This window comes from Cavia porcellus, unplaced genomic scaffold, assembly GCF_034190915.1.
Source record: "Cavia porcellus strain 051 isolate PalLab524CR breed Dunkin Hartley unplaced genomic scaffold, mCavPor4.1 scaffold_18, whole genome shotgun sequence".
Classification (NCBI taxonomy): Eukaryota; Metazoa; Chordata; class Mammalia; order Rodentia; family Caviidae; genus Cavia; species Cavia porcellus.
In genome coordinates, this window is record NW_026947501.1 from 9,071,396 (window position 1) to 9,095,291 (window position 23,896).

At 37.5% G+C, this 23,896-nt stretch overlaps 1 protein-coding gene across 24 annotated transcripts in view; it reads right to left on the bottom strand.

The window, feature by feature from the left end:
- Asb3 (ankyrin repeat and SOCS box containing 3) overlaps window positions 1–23,896 on the bottom strand; it is a 126,463-nt gene that overhangs the window by 13,710 nt on the left and 88,857 nt on the right. For all 24 annotated transcript variants that reach the window (XM_063229356.1, XM_063229343.1, XM_063229342.1 and 21 more), the window contains 2 exons: window positions 22,711–22,968; window positions 19,577–19,710 (listed from right to left, as the gene is read on the bottom strand). In XM_063229356.1, the coding sequence (XP_063085426.1) occupies window positions 19,577–19,710; window positions 22,711–22,968 (392 nt within the window). The remainder of the gene's footprint in view (window positions 1–19,576; window positions 19,711–22,710; window positions 22,969–23,896) is intronic.

Genomic DNA, 23,896 nt, shown 5'->3' on the forward strand with positions numbered 1-23,896 from the left:
ATGTGGTAGTCATTTTTATTATAGCTCTTCTATTATTTTTATGTAGGTAAGGTATACATTTTGATATACTTTTCTGCAAATACACGTGGTGAAGTGATTAAATATAGGCAAATAAATTAATACACCCATCATCTCACATTTACCTTTCATGTGTGTGTGCATGTGTGTGTGTATACCTCAAATCTATTCTGGCAAATCATCAGTATACAATACATGATTAACTACAGTCCTCATGTTACACAGTTGAACTCTAGATTTACTCATCCTACATAACTGGAACTTTGTTCCCCCACGATCTATATCCTCCCATTTCTCCATCACTATCATCCTGCATCCCTAGTAACTGGTCAACAGTGTTATCATTTAATATGGCTGATAAACAACAGGTAGATGTGGCTCTACAATAATTTTGTTACACAACTTGTGAATGCAGTTTTAGTATTATCCACACGAAACACCATTTCTTTGTTAAAAAAAAAAATCGTTTAAAGCCATGCAAACAATTTTTGGGGACCAGCTAAATTAAACCTGGGTAATCAAAGGACCTCTGAACCACATGAACTACATTCATTGAAGTACAATATAAATGTGGTTATATGTTCAATCCCATGCACTGTACTTACTTTAGGACACACTGACCTAACTCATATGAATATGTAGGTACAAGAACTACACCACATGTGCCAATAGGTGGGGATGCTTACAACTATAAGCTCACTACTAGAGACAACACAAAATGTGTCTATCAAATGAGAGAATGCATCAAGATCTCAGAATCTCTCAAAAGTAAAAAGCTGTTTTTCATTTCCGTATATTGTCTAGGAATCTGAATACAGAAACTTAGAACAACAGGAGAAAACTAAGCTCAATTTTATAAACCACATTTAATTCTGCACAAACCTTCCTATAAAGTCCTCTGGAACCCCTATTCTTCCTTGAACACTATCAGAACACTATCCCATCCCCCCTTGTCCTTCCAGAAGCCTAGTCATCCCAAGGAAATTCTTCCTTAACTAACTTTTAAAATAGAACTTTTTATCTTCACACCTGATCACATCTATCCTAAGGCCTAGGAGGTAATTTCGGCATCCTCAGGCCTCAATACCACTTTCAATGCACGCTATTCTGTCTTTAATGCCAGCATACACCACTTCCCACACTTTCAGCATTTGATCTCTCTTCCTACCCATTTGATCTCAATATTACTGAGAATTCAGGTCCCCAGATTTCTCCTCCAACTAGTTTATCGGGTCCCTTCCTTTCTCATTTCTTTTCCTATCCAGACTAGATTCCCAAGGGCCCATCACTTTAATTATTTGCTCTGATAATTCCCAAGACCAATCTAAACATTTTCCTAGTGCAATGTCATACAGAGAAAGCTAAGTGATACTGGAAAGGGATTGTATAACTGCATGAACTGGTATCACCAATAGCCTCCACAAGCCAGAATTGCTCAGCAAATCCTTCACTGGTTCCCTTTGGTTTCCCACTAAAACCATCCCAAAACATCAGGGATCCCATCCAGCCTTTACTTCAATCTCTTCTTAACAAGACTTTACCATGTACTCCAATGTACACACAGAAGGTTTTCTAGGCTTTCTCTTCCAAGCACCCAACCAAACCGTAAGTTGTTTCTACCTATCCTATGTCCAAATTTCTTCACCATCCCAAAGAAATATACCTATGTGAAACTAATCCCAGTTCCCTGCAGTCTATATGAAATCTCATTACAAAATTATCCTTTGACATTATTTAATATAAAATTTTACTAAACCAATCTCTTTAATTTATAAAATATATTCAATAACTTTTCATCTTAAAAAAGAAAAGTCTGCCACGATCCTGCATCCTTTACTTTTGACCAAAGCACTGAAGAATTTTGTTTACTTATTTCTTCATTCATGGATTTTTAAGTTAGTGTCCAACATACAACAGGTAATTAAAGAATTTACTCATCAAGGAAGTAATGAATATAAACAGATTTGTGTCTATGAAAACATTTCTGTGATAGACTCTCTTCAATGAAGATTTCTGCCTGTGCTCCACATTTGAAACTAGAACTGCACACTGAGTGGTCAGTTTTTAAATGAACAGGATACCAACACCCAAGGTTTCTTTCCAAGCCTCTGTTCCGTCTTCAATTTAAGTCACTCCTGACAAGTTCAATTTTTTCTTTAATATTCCTGATAAATACTTCTTAACTTATTCATTAGGTTAGAAGTTTTTCGTGGAGGATGCAGCTCAGTGGCCTAAGCACCTGCCTGGCAAGCACAGCGTTGTGAGTTTGATCCCAGTACCAAAAAAAAAGTCTTTCAAAGTAATTTTTATACTTCTCACTAATTCCTTTGAAAATGTATTGCCACCAGCCATGGTGGCGCATATCTGTAATTCCAACTACTTGGGGTGCAGAGGCAGGCGCTCTGCATGTCAAAGCCAGCATGGGCAATTTAGGAACAAACTGTCTCAACAAAAAAATTTAAAGAAAGGATGGTGATGTAGTCTATTGATAGAGAACTTCTCTGACCCGTGAGGACTCAAGTTAAATCTTAGTATTGCTAGAGGGGGGAAAAAAAGGATTGCCAGTGAAAGCAATTAGGCAGAAGTTAAAACTCCCACAGCTCAGTCTTCAAAAGCTTTTTGACTGTACTAGTACATTGTGAGTGACAGATCTGAGAAACAGCACAATCATCATGGCAACAGTTCAAAACTGTGCTATGATAATGTACAACTCCTTCTCCCCAGCAGCTCCTCTGGCTAGATTTATCCAATCCCCTGCACTCTCACAAAAATAAATTAGCTTACATCAGTCCCCAAAGCCCTTCCCCCATCAGAGCCTATGTAAGGCAGAACCTGCCTTTTGTCTGCAGAGCCACCACAGACTCCCTCTGTGCCCACATTAAAGTCTTGTTTATCTAGTTGCCTCCTCTCTTTTAATATTCTGCACTGCTCTAGATTGAATACAAAGTTTCAACTCAATCAATGAGTAGCCTCCTGTCTTCCTGATAGGTTTCAAAAAACATCTCATGGACTCAGGTTGAGAAGCTATTTTATGATCAGATGCAAACATCATGAAAAATGCTCCCATTTTATAGAAGTGTGGTCTGAAAAAGCCACAAAAGCAAGCAGAAAAGGAGAAAAAGAAAGAGGATGTAGAAGAAACAGAAAATGTAATTTAGTATGAAGGTAAGTGATAGGTGCTAGGAAACTTCATGAGCCCCTTCATTCTCAATATATCAAGGAGCAAAGAAATAGAACAGTGTTAGGAAATATGCATATGTGAAAGAGCTAACTGAGAGCCAAATTGCTAGAAATGAGTCACCAAGGTAAAAGGGGCAGTCAGAGGGCCTCAAAGTCATGGAGAAAACATGACCAAGTCTCTGAAGTACAGTACTGGGGAAAACAAGTACTGAGACATAGCACTTACAATGGAATAAGAAAGTTCTGTAGGGGCCAGATTATGAAGGACCTTATATGTTCTTCACTAGTTTGACTTTTAGTCTGACAGAAATGAGGTAGATGTTATAGTTTCAAGGTACACTGTGTACTGAAACTTGTGGGGTTTTGCGGGGGAGGGGGTGAGAGGTTCTGGGAATTGAACCCAAGGGCCTCAACCATGCTAAGCAAGCACTGCGGTGCTAAGCCACATCCCCAGCCCTTTGTACACTATTCTGAGATGGGGTCTAAGTCTTCCAGGCTGGCCTCAAACTTGTGATCTTCTTGTCTTGGCAAGTTCATAAGAATATAGATGGTATAGAAAGACTACTTTAGGAAGAGATAAGTATTAAAGCTATTGTTTCTTTTTGTATCTTCATCTAGTTATCTGTCTCCTTAAACTGAGTTCAGCACCACCTATGGATCTCTATCCAAACAATATGAACCAGGTTACAAAGAATTCTGCACCTCAGTGCAATTACACATTCAACTTGCAGAAAAGGCACTGGTTGACATTTCACAGCATCTAGTCTCTCTTTACCTACAAGTCTACAATCTCCAACCCATACTGAGGGACAGAAACAAACAATCTGCTCAGTGGAGACTTCATTAAAGACTGTTGGCCTGCTCCTGATAAGAAACTGTCAGGTGGAAACACCCCACAAAATGGTCGTGGAAAAGGCAAGAGACATTTAGCATCCAGGTTCTGGTGCTACCTTTACAAGAATCTTTTAAAAGGTTCTGTCCCCCTTCCCTTTCTGGACTGTCACAGAAGCAGCCTCTTGAAGTTCAACTCTCCATAGCTTCTTTTTATCCTTTTGAGAACCAAAAAGAAGCCTGAATAAAATGACTACTCTCGGGAATGGGCTAGTGCTTCTACCTCCACACATTCATTTTAATTTTTAAGGATCTAGTCAGCAACTGAGGCATACGAAGGACACAAAGCAAATGAAGACATGGTTCTTTTTAAACTCAAATGTGAGGTCTGCTTTATCCCCTTATCAGTCTCCTCTGGCACCAACACTCCCTCATACCCAGAGTTCCTGCTTTTCACACACAACTGATCTTTGAACAGCACAGGTTTGAAATGCACAAAGGTATGTATACACAGAATTTCTTTTCTTTCTTCATTTTGTTTTGTTTTATAGGGAATGGGGATCTGTGACAAATTTTAAAAATATGTGACTATAACCTAGAAATAACAAAAATTTAAGAAAAAGTTAATACATGTAAAGAATACCTGACTACAACCATACCACCCTGAACAAACCCAATCTTGTCTATAAGGGACATCTAAAACACACATAGATAAGATTATTTTGTTATTTACTACCATAAAATATACATATACACAAATCTACTGTAGAAAGTTAAAATTTCAGAAACTTAAGTACATTCTCTGACCAGAGAAACAAAAACAAATCACAGCTGCACAAAATTAACTATAACACACAGCTAACCACTGTAGTAGTTTTGCAGCCACCTGTTTTGTTGTTGCAGTGAGCTCAAGTGTCATGAGCATACACTTAAAATACCTCTCTGTGAGGTTCCGGAGCTCCAAAGTTATCTGCACGCACACTGCTGTTAAAAGTAATTCTTTCCCAATTCTCATGTATACAATAGATATATAAAACATGTGTTGACAGTTTATTACTGGTAAGGCTTCTGATCAACAGCAAGTTATCCATAGTGAAATCTGAGGGAATTGAAAGTTAGACACTGAGTTCTATGAACAGCGGGAGTAGAGATGGGCAGAGCAGAGGTCTGCGTCCACAGCAGGTAGTTACCATCCACAACTAAAGCCAGTACCAGTCACCACCCAAGCCTGTAAAAGCTCAGATGGAACAACACAATGCTCAGCACCATGGACAGCAGAGCTAGCAGGGTGGCAACAAAAATTCTGGACCAGTAAATGGTTTGAGGCACAAATGCAAACAGTTCAAGTAGGAATCACATACAAAAAGCTAAATTTGTACACTCCATTGCCATAAAGAATAACTGCAGGATGTACCTTTAGAGTATAAATCCTGAAAGATAGTGGAATTTCATGTATTTGTAGGAGGAAAACATGCAAAAAAATAAAAAGCACGAAACATGATGGGCCCTGTAGAATTCCACTGCAAGGCAGTAAACATGCAGCAAACCATAATCAATGTGCTGTCTACATCATAGGGTTCCTTCACACAATTACCAGAAAAGTAACCAAAACAGAGTAGCAGAAAGACTGAAAGATCAGATAGTTTCTCAAATGCCAGGCCAACAATGCCAGTCCTACAACAGGAAATGTTTCCAAATGACAGGATGGGCATAGATCATAATATTCTTCTACAGAATGCAGTGAAGGGGTTTCTCAAAAGCAGAGTGCAGAATAATAATGCAGACCAGTCAGACAAGATATGTATGAGAAGTGTCCCCCCTGTGGACCAGGAGAACAACCAGCGCTCCCAAGATCCGGCCATTGTGGGACTTAGGCAGCTTATTGTTCCACCTTCTTGGTAAGTGCTACCGGGGTGGGCCAGGAGGAGAACCAGCGGCTCCTGTAAGCTACTGGCGTTGGGCTGAGAATCAAACATACACACACACACACACAGAGAAAGAGAGAGAGAGAGAGAGAGAGCTACTGAGGATAGATGTCTTAGCATCTCTTGGAAGGATGGCCATATGCAATATAGCAAACATGGGGGATTTCTTCTTTCTTCTGTTTGAAGGCAAAGATTGTTTTCACTGCTTTGTTTTGTTATGTTTCTTTTGCTCTATTCAATACAATTGGTTTTATAATGTTCTGTTTTTTATTTGATTTTGGTATACCTAGTTGACTGGACAACTATTGTGAAGATAATGAGATATACCATAGTACCTGAAACTACCATCCCAATATCCTACTGTGATGTTCTGCACCAATTTCACTGCATTGTCTCGATTAGCTTTGTTCTGTCCTGTTCTGTTGTATTTTTACTACTTTCAAAATAAAATTTTTAAAAAATCTTAAAAAAAAAAATGTATGGGAGAGGACAGCATTGCAAAAATCAGTCTAGAAAAGACAGCAAAGAAGAGGGTAAGAAAAATCAAGACGATGAGAACCAAACTCAGAGGCTATCTCAGTGTTACCCAAACAGATATTCAGAAAACCCTAAACCCCAATCAATCCATCAGTTGAGCAGGGGAGGCAGAACAGACGTCAGCTTAACCACCTCTTCCATCATCTGGTCATCCAGTAAGAAAACAAGAGTAAGAAAACTCCAACAAGAAATGAAAAAGTTGGAGCTGAAGACCTTAAATTCTAACTTTATGCTTGTTGACCAGATAACCAACACTGTATCATCTATGCAGTGAATGGTTTTCAGCATTTTACCTAAAGACCTTTCATTTAGGTAATAACAAATGTGAAGTATTTTCATTTTTAGAAGCTTGATTTTTCTCGGTACACTTTTAAAGATCTTAAATTGGTTTATTGAGCCAACCTGAGTTTTTAAGAATTTCATATTTCAAATTTTTTTTACTTTTTTTTTTTTTTTTTTATTGGTACCGGGGATCGAACTCACGACTGCCTGCTTGCAAGGCAGGTGCCTATGCCGCTGAGCTAAATCTCCAGCCCCTCATATTTCAATTTTAATAGATACTTACAATTTGATTTTTTGAAACAAACTCTGTCTAGGTTGTTCAGGCTAGTCTTGAACACCAGGGCTCAAATGATTTTCCCACCTCTGTCTCCTCATTGGCTGGGGCATCAGACACATGTCGCCAAGCTGGCTCAGACAACTTGAATCTTACTAAAAAAAACACAACATCAACAAAGCCAGGCATGGTGGCACATGCCTACAATATCAGCACTCTGGGAGGCTGAACTAAAGGACCATAAGTTTGAGCCCACTCTGGGAAAACTGGCAACTCAGCAGGACCTTGACTCAAAATAAAAAGGACTGGGGACATAGCTCAGTGCAAAGGTCCTAGGTTCAATCCCCAGTGCCAAGAAAAAGAAGTTAGTAAACAAACTTCAAGCATCTATTAATAAAGACCTTAAATAACTGTTTTTAAAAGACATATGCAAGTAGGTGTAGTGGAACATCCATCTAATCCCAACACTCAGGAGGCTGAGGCAAAAAGATCACCATGAGTTTGAAGTCAGCTTGGGCTACCTACTGAGTTCAAGGCCAGCCTATACTACATAGACAGCAAGATCCTGTCCCTCTCAGTCAAAATATCAGTCAGTATAATATGCAGATTTCTGTCTGTATCGTGGGAAAGGTCATCATTGCCTATCTCTAATAAAAGTTTACAACTTGATTTTTTTTATTTTGAGACAAGTTCTTTCTAGGTTTTTGGGCTGATCTTGAACTCCTGGGCCCAAGCAATCCTCCCACCTCTGCCTCCTGAGTGCCTAGAGGGACTGTTGCATTGGTTTGTGTTGCTCAAGATTCTGCTACACCAGTCATCTTTATCTGCTCCACTCTCAAGAGAGCTGCTGTCCACTTACCTGTACCAAGAAACCTCTCAGTCAGTCGGTCCCTTAAGAAGCTAGATATACCAGCCTTTTCATTGCTCTTACTTCACACAAAAACCTAATTAATGTTTTATTAATTAACTTATTACTAGATTTAAGATCCAGACTTAAGAGTTCTGGATTTTCAGTGTGTGTGTGTGCATGTGTATGTGTACGTTTCTTAATGAGAAACTTATAGCTAACTTAAAATGTCAACAAGGTTCAATCCACCCACTTATAATTTATGAGTTATAACTTTTGCTTCATAGAGCACAATCATATTTTTATGATTCTTTAAATTTTACTTTATATGGTTCACATACAGTTTACACAGTTCATCATTCTGGAAAACCTGAGTGAAAGGTTGATAGGATAACTACTGGGATCAAATTTGCAAGGAGTGAGAAATAAACGAACTGCTTCCCTGTGAGAAACGTTCTTTAAGCAGATACATTAACTTTAATAAAAAGTTTTGAAATGATCTACTTTACAAACAACTTTAAAAAGACTTAGAAATGGGATAAACCTAGAGAAAATTCTATCATTCGATTTGAGGAATAACTTTATAACCTCTATCATAGCTGGTGTCTCTTTGTTCTCTATACACTTTCTGATATTCAGAAAATAATTCCTTTTGTTTAATTTGGTTATAGCTGTTTCAGGGGTCTGCCTGCGTCCAACGCAGCAGATAGATGGGAAGGCTGAAATGCGTTTTCCAACAACATAAGTGTTATTTAAGAATGTTTAAAAAATAAAGAGGCAATACATTTACTCTTTTAGATTACCAAGAAAGGCTACTAGCTTCAAAACAGTTTTAATAGCAAAATGTTCTAGCAAATATTAATGCCTAGCTTAATAAGGATTTCTCCACAAAAATAAAAACAAAAAATCTGCACTAGGAAAACCAAATTGAAGACCCTAATTTGTTTGTTTTGTGATTTTTTAAAATGAGAAATGTACAATTAACCTAACACACCAAGGCATAAATATGTTGAAAGGATGAAGGTCCATAATATAGCTGACATCTGAGAGATTACAAGCCACTCACTAGAGAAACAGAAGGCCATGTGCCCATTGTAAAGAGGACAGGCAATAACTGACTGGACTCTTAGTAATAATGTTTCGTTCAGGAGATCCCTCTAGAGTTAGGACCACTATCAGCGCACTCTGACTCTCATTGGATATTTTAGTTTTATTAACTCTGTGGATGGACATGGCCTTCGGGGTTAGACACGACACAAAATACCCTCTTTTTGAAAAAAAGTTTCCCTATACTCCACCAAACATTGAGACTACTTTATTGAACTTTTTTATTTAGACACTGTAAATTAGTACTTTGCAGACTTTTTTCTTTTTTCTTCTTGTTTTTTGTTTTTCTTTTTAAGACAGTCTAGCTATGTAGTCAACCTGGCCCTGAACTTACTACAGAGCTTGTGCCAGCCTCCATCTTGCGGAGATCCTCTTGCCTCAATTTACCGAGTGCTGGGATTATAAGATGTGTCATCACACCCAGCTCTACAGATCAATATTTAAAACAAGGGGTAAATGGGCTACTACAGCATACTCATCTTAACAGTCATTACCAACCCTACTATTCCACAACTGTAGCTTTTACTAACCTCTCCTTAGTCACTTATTCTGGAAGACGTGGTTATGGATTAAATTGTTCATGGTCCAGACTATGCTATGGTAACAAATAAACCCCCAAACCATTATCTTTATACAATGAAGATATTTCTTGTTCAATTTGCAAAATCAGGCCAGGCATTTAGCTCAGTGGCATAATAGCATGCCTGGCAAGTGTGCAGTCATGAGTTCAGCCTCAGTACCAAAAAACAAAACAAAACAAAAAACAATTTGCAAAATCCTCGGCAGGTCAGGTAATTTGCCAAAAGGGATGCTTGAGTGCCCCAGGGCTAGTGTTAGAATAGGTAAAACTCTGGAAGGCACAGGTAGAGGCAAAGATTTTATGAACAAAACACGATCACATGGGAAATATTACGAAGAAACAACAACTGTAAGCACATTAAATTAAAAGTTTTTGTGCAGCAAAAGATACCACCAACAGAGTAAAAAGACAATCCACAGAGTAGAAAAAAATCTAATCAGTTATTAGTAAGACAAAGAATTAACATCTAGAATACATAAAGAGAATACATAAAGAAGTAAAAAAAAAAAAAAATCAGACACACTTCCAAATTTAAAGACTCAATCCAAAACTTGGCATCTAAAATGAAGACATTTCTTAGATAAAGTACAAACAGCAAGTAACATGAAAAAATGCTCAACATTACTGGCCATTCAAGAAATGCAAATTAAACCAATGCTGCGATTCCATCTCACTCCAGAAAGAATGAGTATCCTAAAGAAATCAGCTAATAACAAATCCTGATGATGCTGTGAGGAAAAAAGGAACCTTCCTTCTGTGCAGGTGGGAGTGTAAACTGCTACAGCCACTACAGCAATCAGTATCATGTTTCCTCAAAAAACTAAAACAAAAGGTTCCCAGCTATTCCCCTCATAGGTAACTTCCCAAAAAAGTTAAAAGCATCGTACCATAGTGATACACACACACTCATGTTTATAGCAGCACAATTTATAACAGACAAATCTTGGAAACAAGGCCATATGCCCACCAACAGATAAATAGATAAAGAAAATGTAATTTTATACAATGAAGTACGACTCTGCCACAAAGACAGATAAACTTGAGTCATTTGTGGAAAAATGATGTACCTCAAGACCATAATCTTAAGTGAAAGAAACTGGACACACAAGTTTAAATATTGTATTGTTTCTCCAGTGTGAGAAACTCAAATGATAAACAAAGAGCGTAACAGAGGATAAATATTGGGAAGTAGGAAGAATATGCTCAAATGCAAGGATGAGGGGGATAGAAGCCAAAAACATGGAAACAAATCATTTGTAAATGGGGAGCAGAAGGAGGTTTGAAGAACGAGAGTAAGAATGGGGGGAAGAAAAGAATCGAAACATATTATGTAAGTCAGGTGTGGTGGGGTACGCCAGTAATCCCTGCACTGGGGAGGCTGAAGCAGGAAAACCTGATGAGTTCAAAGCTAGCCACAGTGAATTCAAGGCACAACTGGATGTCTGGATTATATAATGAGACCCTGTCTCCAAAAAAAAAAAAAAGGTATTATGGGCAAGAGCAAATTCCTTATAATGAATGTGATTGATATGTATGACAAATATGTACTAATAAAAAATACACAATTTCTGCCTGGCAGGCATGAGGTTGAGTGTTTGATCCCTAGTCCCCCTCTAAAAATTAGATAGATAGATAGATAGATAGATAGATAGATACACATAGTTTTAAAAAAAGATCAAATGTCTCTTGAAAATATGTTCTTAAATCAATGTGCAATGCAAAATAGTGGCACTTCAGTGCTTCTTAGGCAGTAAAAATTTTAAATCATGACTACCTAATAAAATTAAAAATTAAGTGGCCCTACACAGTATTCAGAGTAAACTGCTCAAAGGGCACATAGGCTATCCACTGTCCATATATCCTAAAAATCTCATCGTAGGTCAAAGTGTAACAGCAGGAGTTTGAGTGTCTGAGCCACATTTTACTGGCCACTAATGAACTGAATGTACTTCAGCACGCTTCCAGCAAAAGCCCACACTAAAGACAAGAAGAAGAAAGTCCCCAGGAACCATGACTATAAAGGCATTGCACAGGAAGCTGTAACAGCAGCCTGGAAAGTATCAAACTGCCGTAGGAAGTATGCATCCCCTACACCACTTTAAATCCATCCTCACCTTCATAGTTTCCTTCTACTTCTAATCTGTTTTAAAGTTTTGTGATAGTACATGTGTTTGAACAGTTTTAAATCCTGTTTAGAACAAAGCAGAAGTACACAAAATAAGACCAAGGGGATTCCCCTTTTATAATCTTCTAGGGGATACAGATCCATTTGACACTCTGGGGGACAACTAAAAAAGTTCAACATGTACTAAAATCAAGAGCTTTTATCCATAAGAATTTAATTACTTTGACTTGACTTTTTTTAAAATTTTATTTAAGGAGAAAAAAAAAAGCAGAGAAAGGGTACAAGTTATACAGATTTACAGAAAAAAAATAAACAGGAAATCACTAGTTAATGGATTACATATTGTCATCTTAGAAGTAATTGTTCAAGTCACAAAATTAAAGCTTGTAAAGTGGACATTCCAACAATGATACTGCAAACAGTTCTGTTCAATGATCCAATAAAACTCTGTGATATCATTTTCTATCTTATACACTTAAATATACATGCAGTTATATAGTTTAGAGCACTTTCTTTTCCTCTCTTTTGTACAGCGACTATTACACATTTTGGGTTTCATTGCTCCGACGGTTCTTATTACTTTTTTGGAAGAGAGTAAAACCAAATGTGACATAACAGAACAGAATCGGTCAAATCAAAAGGGTGGACATAATAGATAATGTAAAAACATAATACAAGGTGATCAACAATGGTTACCATAATGCCTGCCACTATCTCTAATAGAATTGCCTATATCATTAGCTATAATAAAATTGAACAAAACAGTAAAGAACAAAACCGACAAAGCCAAAACATTGGAGACATTGTAGGTCTTCAAAAGTAGATAAAAGTCAATGAGAATGGGCGTTATACTGAATCTCATTATCTTCACAGCTGATGCCTAAACTTGTGAACCTGATACTATCTAGCAAAACAGAATAGGGGAGCATCAGTCAAAAACAAGGTGGTGAGAGTAATACAGGGCTTTAAATCGAGATAATGGAAAGTCAAAGTGGGTTACTATAATATATCCTGCTATTTTTATTTATTTTTCCTTTAATTAAAAGGATAAAAATAAAGAAGTAAATAATGGAGGGGAGATTGAGATAAAAGAGGGCATAACAGCGAAACAGTGCAGATCAAAACATAACCATTTAAGCAGAATAGTGTTTCACCACCAGATAATCCTGACCTAAAAGTAGTTACCATATTGTCTCTTTCCTTGAAATCCTTGAGTACAACTTCGTATACTGTAGCATTAAATATATCAAAACAATGTAAAACTATTTAAGAGAATGACAGCATTACAGAGTATTTAGAATCGACTAACAGAAAATGAACAATGGCTTCTGTATAATCTCCTTGTCTTTAAAAGGTTTTTGTTTATACTATCGTATATAATAAAACCTAATAAGATACAACCTATTTAGACCATTGGAGACAGAAGAACAAAAGCTTGATGAGACTTCAAAACAAGATGATACTAAATCAGTATTACCTATTAAGATGTCATTTTCTCCAAAATAGCTGTTCCTATCATCCAATCTTCTCTGCCTCATTTCTGTTGAGCTCTTTTTCTGTCAGGAGCTATCAGTTTGTCTTCTTCATTTTGTTCTCTGCTCCATTCGTTGTGGCCTCCCCGCCACTATTTCTGGATTCTTTGTATTTTTCTTTTTTTAGAATATCCTGCAATACTCTCTGTAGAGTTGGATTGGTGGTTACAAATTCCCCCAGTTCCTCTTTATCCTGGAAGCACCTTGTTTTTCCATCAATTTCCAGGGACAGTTGTGCAGGATATCTCAATCTTGGCTGGAGATTATTATCTTTCAAAGCTTGAATTATTTCCCCCCACGCTCTTCGTGATTTGATGGTTTGTGCAGAGAAATCTGCTGTAATTGTGATGGGTGTTCCCTTGTAAGTGGTCTGTTTCTTGTCTCTGGCAGCTTTTAATATTCTGTTCTTGTATTGAATTTCTGGAATTTTTATTATTATATGCCTGGGTGTTTCTCTGTTTGGGTTGTAGGTAGCTGGGGTCCTGTATGCCTCATACATCTGAGTATCTTTACCTTTTGCTTAAATGAGGAAAATTCTCCTGGATTATTTCTGTGAGTAGCTTTTGTAGTTCACTTGTTTGTGTCCCTACTTCTTCTTTTATGTTCTTAATCCTTAAGTTATGGCTCCTCTTATCATCTTCTTGTCTTTCTATTATTGCTGTTTGTTTCTTTGTTATTTTTAAGAAGTTTTTCATTTCATTCTCCCATATTACAAATCTTCCCTCCAGTTCAGATAGTCTGTCCTTAGTTTCTTTCAAGCTGTTATGCCAGTCTTGGATAGACTTCTTAGTTTCTTGGTAGTCCCTTTGAACCTACTTCACGTATTCTATGCTTTCTCTGTTTTCTCCATCAAACGATTCTCCCCTCTTTTTCTGTTCTTCCATTCCACCATCTGTTTTTTCCTGGGTGGTGCTTAGCATTTCTCTAACTATTCTGCATACTTCTAGCTTCAGGTCATTGATAACTTCATTCCTGAACTGATCTATGAGGCTCTCTATATGGCGCTTTATGTCTATTGGTGCGGTGTCCACTACTGCCTGTTTCTCAGAATTGGGGGCCGAGGAGCCTTTCTTGTTTCTGCCTCTTCCCATATGCTCTGTTCCTTATATATGTAAGCTTATATAGGAGACCCAGCTTCTCTCCCTGTCAGCCACAGCCTGATCGAATTGTGCCGGTTAGGTATTCCCGCCCACCGCAGCACACCAGGGAGTTACAGACCAGGTAGCCTACGCAGGGCCTGCCCCTCCCGGCCACCATCAGGCTCTGGGATCTGGGTTGGGCTAGCCTACTGGGTCCACCAGCAGCGTCATGTAGGCTAGGCACTTTTCACCAATCCCGCCTGAGAGGGGGATGTGTGGCTGGAGTCGCCACCGCGTCCTGTTCCCGCAGGACTGCCTGGGCTCAGAAAGTCCTCCGCTGGAGTCAAATTGTGGTAGAGTGTCAGTTTCTCTCACTCACCTCACCACAAGTCAGTGCACGCCTCCCTACCCGTCCTGTTTTCGACTCCGTTCGCAGATTCCCGTTCTCAGAGCTTCCGCGTGTCTCTCTCCTTGCCAAGCCGATGTAGAGGCAGCCAGCCGCTGCGCGGCGGGAAACCCAAATCACGGCTTCCAATGGCGTGGGCTCCAGCCTCAACACTAAGGCTTTTCTGTTCCTGTTTTAGCACCAGGACTGCATTCCAAGTTGGTTTCTCTCAGCCCAGTTGGTTCCTGAGTCAGCAGAGCATATCTCTACCTGCTTATGTCTCCTTACTCCACACCCTTCCTGACTTCTGAGCGGAGCCTTGCAGAGAGCCTCCGTAGTAGCTGTTATCTGTCCGCCATGTTCTCCCGGAAGTCACTTTGACTTGATCTTGATCAAGAGACCAAGGCCTGGCAAATGTTTTTTAACACTCCTATTTTGTTTCACTTGAGGCAGTGTCACCCACTATTTTGTCCAGGCTAGTCTGGAACTTTTAGGCTCATACAACCCTGCTGCCTCCTGCCTCAGCCTACTGAGTAGCAGGGAGTACAGGCATGTACAACATGCCCAGCTGAAGTTTTTTGACCAGATAGTTTGTCACTATATGGTTGAGCTGATGTTTTGAAGAAGTATATATTCACCACATGATTAGAAGATCATTACTAAAACTATGAACGCTCGGTAAATTTTACATGGTATACAGTCTAGGAGATTACTAGTGGTGGCAGGGTATGAAGGACCTCTTTGAAAAACACATTAAAGGAGAACAGAGCTCCAGAGATCTGGCCATGGAGGGACTCAGGCAGCTTATTGCCCCGCCCTCTTGGTAAGCGTCTGCAACATGGGCCAGGAGGAGAACAGAGCTCCAGAGATCCAGCCATGGAGGGACTCAGGCAGCTTATTCACCCGCTCTCTTGGTAAGCACCTGCACTTGGGTCTGGAGAAGAACATTACCTGTGAGCCTACTGCCACGCGAGCTGAAAATCAAAGCACCCTTCTCCCACTTGCCCCTTGCCCCCTTAGCTAGTGGGGATAGATATTTCAACATCTCTTGTGAGGATGACCATATGCAGAATAGCAAATATGGGGGATTTCCTTCTATCTTCTGTTTGAAGGCATAGGTTGTTTTCACTGTTTTGTTATGTTTCTTTTGCTCTATTCAGTATTCTCAATTGGTTTTACAATGTTCTATTTTTGGTTTGATTTTTACAATACATAATTGACTGGACAGCTATTGTTAAGTTAAAGAGATATAGCATAGTACTTATTACTACTATCCCAGTATCCTACTGTGAAATCTTGTACCAATTTACTGCATTGTCTCAATTGGCTTTGTTCTGTCTTGTGCTGTTGCATTCTTACTACTTTCAAAATTAAAAAAAAAAGAAATACATGTTAAGACTCATGCATGTGTAGAATCTATAAACAGTTTATGAGAACTGATCTTATGACAATTGATGAAATGAACAGATACTTTGAAGGAGACACTAAAATACCCAGTGCTGATCCTGGAGTGTCATAATGTGAAACCCAGCAATAGTGTTATTCTTTGTTCAGAGTGATATTAACCTGCTTGGGTTTATTCAAAGTAAACATAATTGAAGATATGGGTAACTGCATATATGTTTACGTGTAAAGGATTGATATTCATATTTCTAAGTTTCTGTTGGATAGTTGAACAGAACTGGTTGCAATCTCACTGTTTAAATCCCCACTTTATATGCTCCACTTTAGTATCTTGAATAACTATTTGTAAGAAGACAATCTATAATCATCAACTAGTGATTTCTTACAATTTATTTTTTCTTTGAAATTATGCATTATTTCTACCTGTTTTCTGTTTTTTTTAGTCTTTCTTTAAATTCAGTTTTAAAAAGAAGACACTACAGTACTCAGTGCTGATCACGGAGTGTCATGATGTGAAATCCAGCAATACTATTATTTTTTGTTCAGAATAATTTTAACCTGCTTTCATTTGTTTAATCTAAACATAAATGAAGATATGGATAACTGCATGTATGTTTATGTGTATAGGATTGATAACAATGTTACTAAGTTTTTGTTGGACAGTTGATTAGAACATTTGCAGTCTCTGTTTGAATTCCCACTTTACATGTTCCATTTTTGTACCTTGAACAACTATTTGTAAAACGATAACATAAAAAAAATAGAAAAACACATTAAATATATACTAAAATGACAGCAGGAATTAATACCATAATTGGTTATTAAAGAAAGCAGGGTAAGAACAAGACTGTCACACATTTAGACAGGTGTCCTTTAGGGTTTACTTTCACTAATATTAAAACGTCAGCCATATCCTCTGCTTTCTAGAACTCCTGCAGCTGACAATCCAGATAAACGAGGGAGTCCAGATAACCAACACACTGAAACCGAGTGTCCTGAAAGTTGAAGAGAAAAAGAATGCACCAAGAGAATTTCAAACTATAGAAGAAAACAGAATCACAATCTCATTTGAAATTCAGGCAACTGTGCAGATATTTTCTTTTCAGACTTACCAAAATTCCAGCACTGTGATAGTTCCTACTATCTGCAGAAAATGAAATACTGAAGAATATCTGAGACCAGTGTAAGTCAGCCAATGAACACAAGCTCTAAATAGTGTGCAATAAAGTTTAAATGAAAGCCTTCTTAGGATAAGAGTAAAAGGGTATTATTAGGCCAGGTATGGCGGCACATTCTTGTAATCCCAATATCTAGGAAGCTGAAACAGGAGGATCTCTCCATGAGCTCGAGGCCAGCTTGGGCTACAGTGTGAGTCTGAGGCTACCCTGAACTACACAGCGAGATCCTGTCTCACAAATGCAGAAGGAAGGATTCTCAGCTGAGTAACACAAGAGTTACAGGGATTAGGCTTACTCTACACTATTGACATCTCTAGTTGAATAATTCCATCATGGGAGGCTGCCCTACCCATTGCTCGGTATTTGGCAGGATTCCTGGCCTCTGCAGCCAAGACTGTAACAGCACTCCTATCATTTGTAGTTGTATCAAAACTTGTTTGCAAAGACTGCCAAATGTCCCCTAGGGGCAAAATCACACACCACTGCTTTGAATGAAACAAACAACAAACAGCTGTCAGACTTAACTCACCCTCTTGATAAATAACACTTCCAAGCCACCTCACCTTCTGAATAGCAAACAGAAATAACAGGAGGATTTGTAGGGAAAATGACATGCTCCATTTTGGTTATGCCAGAATGTAAGGTACTAAATGGAGATGTCCAAAATGCAGTTGGCTACATGAAAGTGCAACTATGAAAAGAGTGTTCTAGCTCAAGAAATAGACCAGAAAAGCATTGGCTGCATTAGTACCTTTAGAAAGGCTTTTGCAAATTTTTAGCCAACATGAAATCCTCTTAAGAGATGATGATGATGATGATGATGATGATGATGATGATGATGATGATGCTACAAAAGCTCTACATCATGCCTAATTAAACAAAAAGCCCGATGGATTTAATCTACTACAGGGTAATATACTGCTGCATAGTTTTTACCTTCATCTGGACAAACTTGCCACATGGTAGGATCTTCAGAGTAAATGCTCACACATCTTTACTAATTGATATGTTGTAATAATTTTCCCATTTTGCATTATGCTCCCTCTTTTGACTCTTTGTTCCCAAATCCACTGTCCTATATTCTATCTGTTCTGAACAGATGCTTGTTCTCTTCTGCTGCAAATATATAATTACTAAGAGCAAATCTAATTCTCAAAATTACATGCACATGAGTTTTCCAAAATTATCATTACAGAAATTCTGTGCTAAAATGCTCAGACTACAATCTGATTTACTTTTTCTGTTCAAAAGAAACCTCTCTAACAATCTTAATACACCTCAGTTCAAGAGCATATTCTCCTGAAAGTCTGTTTAGGATTGAAAAACTTTGCTTAAATGCAATTCTCTAAGAAATCACAAGACACATTTCTACACATGTGTAAGTTCACTTGTGAAAAACTTACTCAAAATGTTCTTATGAGAAGTTGCATTTTATGTAAAATATAGTGGTGAAGAAACAATTTTCCTAACTTAAGACATATAATCTGGTTAACAAAACACAAAGTAAAATCAATCTTAACAGTAAATAGGAATACTTTGAATATATTATAGTTAAATTGGTTTTCTTGTGCATGTTCTTTAATTTTGTTAACCTAAACTTTTTAATAAACGAAGTTCAAAGTTTGTTTTAGAATAGTCACTTAGAATACCAGTCAATTCATAGAATTTTCATCCAGCTCACTTTCATAGTTACATCATACCAACACACTGGCACTCAGTAAGGATGAGTATAAATAAAGGATAGCAAAATCTCCTTTCAGAGATAATTAAATGTGATAGAGAGAACATAAATCCACATGTCTTCCAGAAAGCAAAATTGTTTAGCATTTCTCTGATCACAAACTAAATATTTAATAAGCAGATTTTAGAACCCACCTTTCATTACATAAACCTTATTTTAAAAATGTATGCTTATATCTGAATTAACTATCACTAAAATATCTGCTTTAATTAATGTGACCTTTAAACTAAACTTATAAAATCAGATGCAACTTTTTTTTTTTTTTTTTTGGTCTTTTTCCTTTTTATCGGTACCGGGGATTGAACTCATGACTGCCTGCTTTCAAGGCAGGCGCTTATGCGGCTGAGCCAAACCCCCAGTCCCCAGATGTAACTTTTATTGAAGGAAAGTACTATCCTCTCCCTCAAAGTCCCACCCACATAAGAAAATGCAAATTATGTTCAATTTACTGTGTGTTCTCCAACAAATAGTTTCACTTAACATTACAACATAGCTAAAGAAACAAAACGTGGAAAAGTATTGAAGTATGTTTAAAAATTGTTCTTTCTTACCAATCCATTGCTGTAGAATCCATGAAGAGTTTAAGGCACGAGCAGAGAGCATCTTTTCAACAGCTGGTGGAAGTCTCTTCCAATTAGTAAACTCCAAAGTGAAGATAAGGGTGTCCTCACTGACTGAATCAATCCTACATTAGCAAGATGTTAACATGTCATCAGACACAAAATATAAGGGCTCATTCTGGAAACAAATACCATAATACTTATAACATCCTAATGAAGAAGGCAGAGAAAGAGCAGGCACAATAAATAGTCATGTAACTGAAGACAAGTTAGATAGAATATAGCTTGGTCATCTTTACAGATGCAAATTCAATAGTTACGAAAGAATAAAGCCAAAGCACACCAAGTTATGGTAAAAGGAATGTATGACAGAGGGCATGTTTCTGCCCAACTTCCAGGGACATATAGCAGTTCTCTAAGAACATTCCTCACTATGGATTCAACCCTAAAGGATGTAGCAGAACAAGATTTGTCTTTAAGGATTAAATGAAGGGATACCATACAAACAGCTCTGCCTCTATTCTTTCAAAATAATGATCAGATTCCCTATAACCCACCCAAAAAAGCATCCCAAATTTTGTAAGCGCTGGAAGCCTAACAGAAAGACCACTGGTTTAAGGAAAATCCTGATTTTAATGTGACATCTAACACTTAAAAACATGTTGTCTAGATTCTTAAGTCCTAGTTCCGGCTCAATTTATGAGCAGGAAATTCAAGAAACTATTTATAAAACTAATAAAGTACAAGAAACATACTTTTTAAACTATAAAGTATTTATAGTATTTGACATTACTAGACCTGATATAAAACTTTCAGGTCTCATATATAATACAAGTAAAATGTATTCAAACTTTAAAGAGAATTCTAATTCCTAACAAGATCACTCATTTTGAGCTCAATTTCAAACCTTCTACCATCACACTTTTTGAAGCAAAATAAAATTAGTAGGACCTCTGGTAATTACTAGAAAAATTCCTGATAAGGTCAGTTCTTTAGAGACTGTGCTAAACAACTGAATAAGGAAAAGAAAGTAAATGATACTCTAAATATATCATATCAAACACAACTTCTTTTGGGTAATTTGAAGCATCCCTAAAATGACTAGAGTGTATGACAATTATTTCCCAAATTCTTTATTCTCTGACATACAAACATATAAGGAAGAAATGTAGCCTTAAAATGTAGACTTGGAAAGCATTTTGCTTCTCACTGTGCTTTCAGTGAAATCACAACTTACCAAGAAATACTCAAAGTAAGTGAAATGATAAAATACAGTTAAAGGCAAACAATCTCCTTGATATTCTATTCCATACCAAAGGTCACTTGGTTCTGGTTTCTAGTTTCTTTTTTAAAGGTTTCTGTTTTCTGCCTTATCATGCTATATGTCTTATTGTGACCCAACACTAAGTCATTTCTTATACACTTATCTGAACATACATGAGAAACAAATCTGTTTCCACAGTTTTAAAGTAAGTTTATCCTAATAACACTGACAATGCTACTAAAATGTGTTACTATTTTGTTCTATTTTGCCCATTACACTGTGCAGAGCAGTTGTACAATCAAGAGTAATAGTTAACCAAACAATGTGCAGATGATATATGCTTTCAATTATTCTCCTGTTTTATTCCAGGAGGTAGAAGGGGACTTAGTCTTGCATCTAAAGTTGAAAAGTATTCCAGTTTAATAGATTATATTGTGACACGCAGTTATTCAGCCATATATATTTTTAAGACTGGCTAAAACAAGTAATATCTACGGAAGATGTTTATAACTTATATGACACATTAAACAGCAGACTTACATGCAACATAAATAAGGCACAACCAAAATCTACTTTAGCAACATAGTGAAATTATTACAGAAAATTTTTCTTATGACAGCTCTCTAAATGTAAAATTCATCAAAGAAAGCAAAACATGCATCATATTCACAGGAAACACTGGCTTTATCCATTCAAAAAAAGATCAGTGAACACCACGTTAAACATCTTCTGAAGTGAAATTTTCCACTATATTTTTTCCTAAGAAATATAAAATGACTAAGTTCTTCCTTAGTAATAAAATACACACAAAATTGGAACTCTAGATTTAGAGAGCTGGAAGTTTTAAAACTTACTTTAGAATAATTTGTAATTTATTGGTTCTTAACTATTTCTTACAACACATCCAGGAGCTTACTGCCACAAAAATCCACAACTATTTACACTTAAGTAGCAGGCTGCATCAGCAATGGGAGAAGGAGCATATTTTATAGAAGCCTTCTAAAACAATAAAGCTAAACAAGTTTCTCTCCTTAAAGGCAGTCTATTAGTTGGCTGGAGAGGGAAAAAAAAGACGCAATGTTTAATTCATTCCTCCTATATAAGTTTTTCCTAATTTAGGAGAAAAAAAAACAATAGAAGTTCGCACAAATCCTCCCAAGTTTGGAACAAATTTAGGTACTTAAGTGACACAACTACACCATCCCTATGGACACATAAAGCAGCTTAGCATAGTAGGTAGTTAAGAACACAGACTTGAGCCACATTACAGGGCAGCCTGAGTTGCTATCTAGCACTACAGTAACTTGCGCTGAGAACTTGGGCAAATATGTTGAATATCTGGCCACAAATTCCTTCTCTGTAAAATAGGGTAAAATTGGACCGACATTATTTTATAGTGAGTTTGTATCAGTAAAGAACTTAAAAATAGTTCTTACTAGTAGTGTCAGACAGAAAGGATCAAGGAAATTGAAAGGATCCTGGGCAGGTCATGCGGAGCCAGGTAACAGGGTCAGGAGAGAATGTGGCGCATGCTGAGAATGCGGGTGCCAGGGGCAGTGGCAAGGAGCAAGCGCTCAGAGGTCCTCAAGACTTTGCATTTACGGACTCCTCCTTGTGGGTCCTTTATTTTGTGAAGATCTGTATTTGGCAGCATCCCCGCATCTTCTCTTTTTATTGTGTCTGCCATTGGATGGAATTCAAGAACTTTCACCCAGCAGGCTTATGCTTTGGACAGTCACTGCTTCCTGATACTGTCACACACACCCTCTCCCAACACACAGATCTCAAGAAATTGGGGTGATTCAAGGCAGTACAGTCACTCAAAAAGGGTAATAAAGCCTCTTAGGGTAGGATTTCTTACCAAGAACTGCACAGTAGTGTCAATGGGTCAAATCCAGCAAGCAGAAGATGAGGCAGCCATTCCTTGTATTTCACTTGTGCTTTAACTGCATGATTTATAAATTCAGTTACGTGGCTCCAGGGTGCTAACGGGCAACCTTTCTTCAAAAAGTAGCGAAATACTGAAAATTTCTCATGCTTCAGACAATATGCCAAATGAAGTTCATTTAGCTGGGCACCGTACTTCAAAAGGATATTCACAATTCCAAGGAACTCAGAACTGCAACGCAAAAAAAGTTTTTTTTTTTTTTTGAGAAATGGAAAGGGAAGTAGTTAGAAGCAGACTGTAAAAGCAGTTTCATCTGGGTAATGAGGACATGGGAGGGCTTTTATGTGTATTGCAAAATGAGATGAGACAACACAGAAGGGAAATTGTACTTTTTAAAACCCTGTGCCCTGTCTATAATTTTTAACTGAGCAAGTACTATTCTTACAATAGAAAGAAGTGGTCTTAAATGTATTGTTAAAAATTGTCAATGAAAAAGTCTCTCAATTGTAATGTGTTTGTAAATATCTCTACTACAACATATTTTCCAAAGTTAATCAACATGACCAATCCCTAAAATTCATTCTGAGAACCTTCAAACTATTATTTGTTAGAACAGCCTTAGTCAATTTACCTCTTACTTTTCAAATTGCGAATGGAAAAAAAATAGAAAGAGAAAAAAGGTTTTAATGAACAAAGTTTTTACTTAAAGCTCTATATTTAAAATTAATCCTCCTTATCAAGTACTTTTATAGACTAAACACGTCATTTTATATGTTAAACTGGTTACTATTTCTCTATTTATGTATGTATGTATGTATGTATGTATGTATGTATGTCTTTTTGATACACAGTCTCACTGTGCAGTTCAGGCTACCCTGGGCTCACTTTGTACTTGCACTGATCCTCCTACCTCAGCCTCCCAAGCACTGGGATTACAGGAATGCACCACCACACCCAGCCTTTTTCTCTATTTTAAGGGAACATTTATTTGGGGAAAAAAGGTTTCATAGTCTCTTCTTTTTTGGGGGAAGGGGATTGAGACAGGGTCTCACTATGTAGTCTAGGCTGATTTTGAACTCACTCTGTAGCCAAAACTGGCCTCAAACTCCAAGTGATTGATCCTCCTGCCTCAGCCTCCTGGGTGCTGGGATTACAGGCA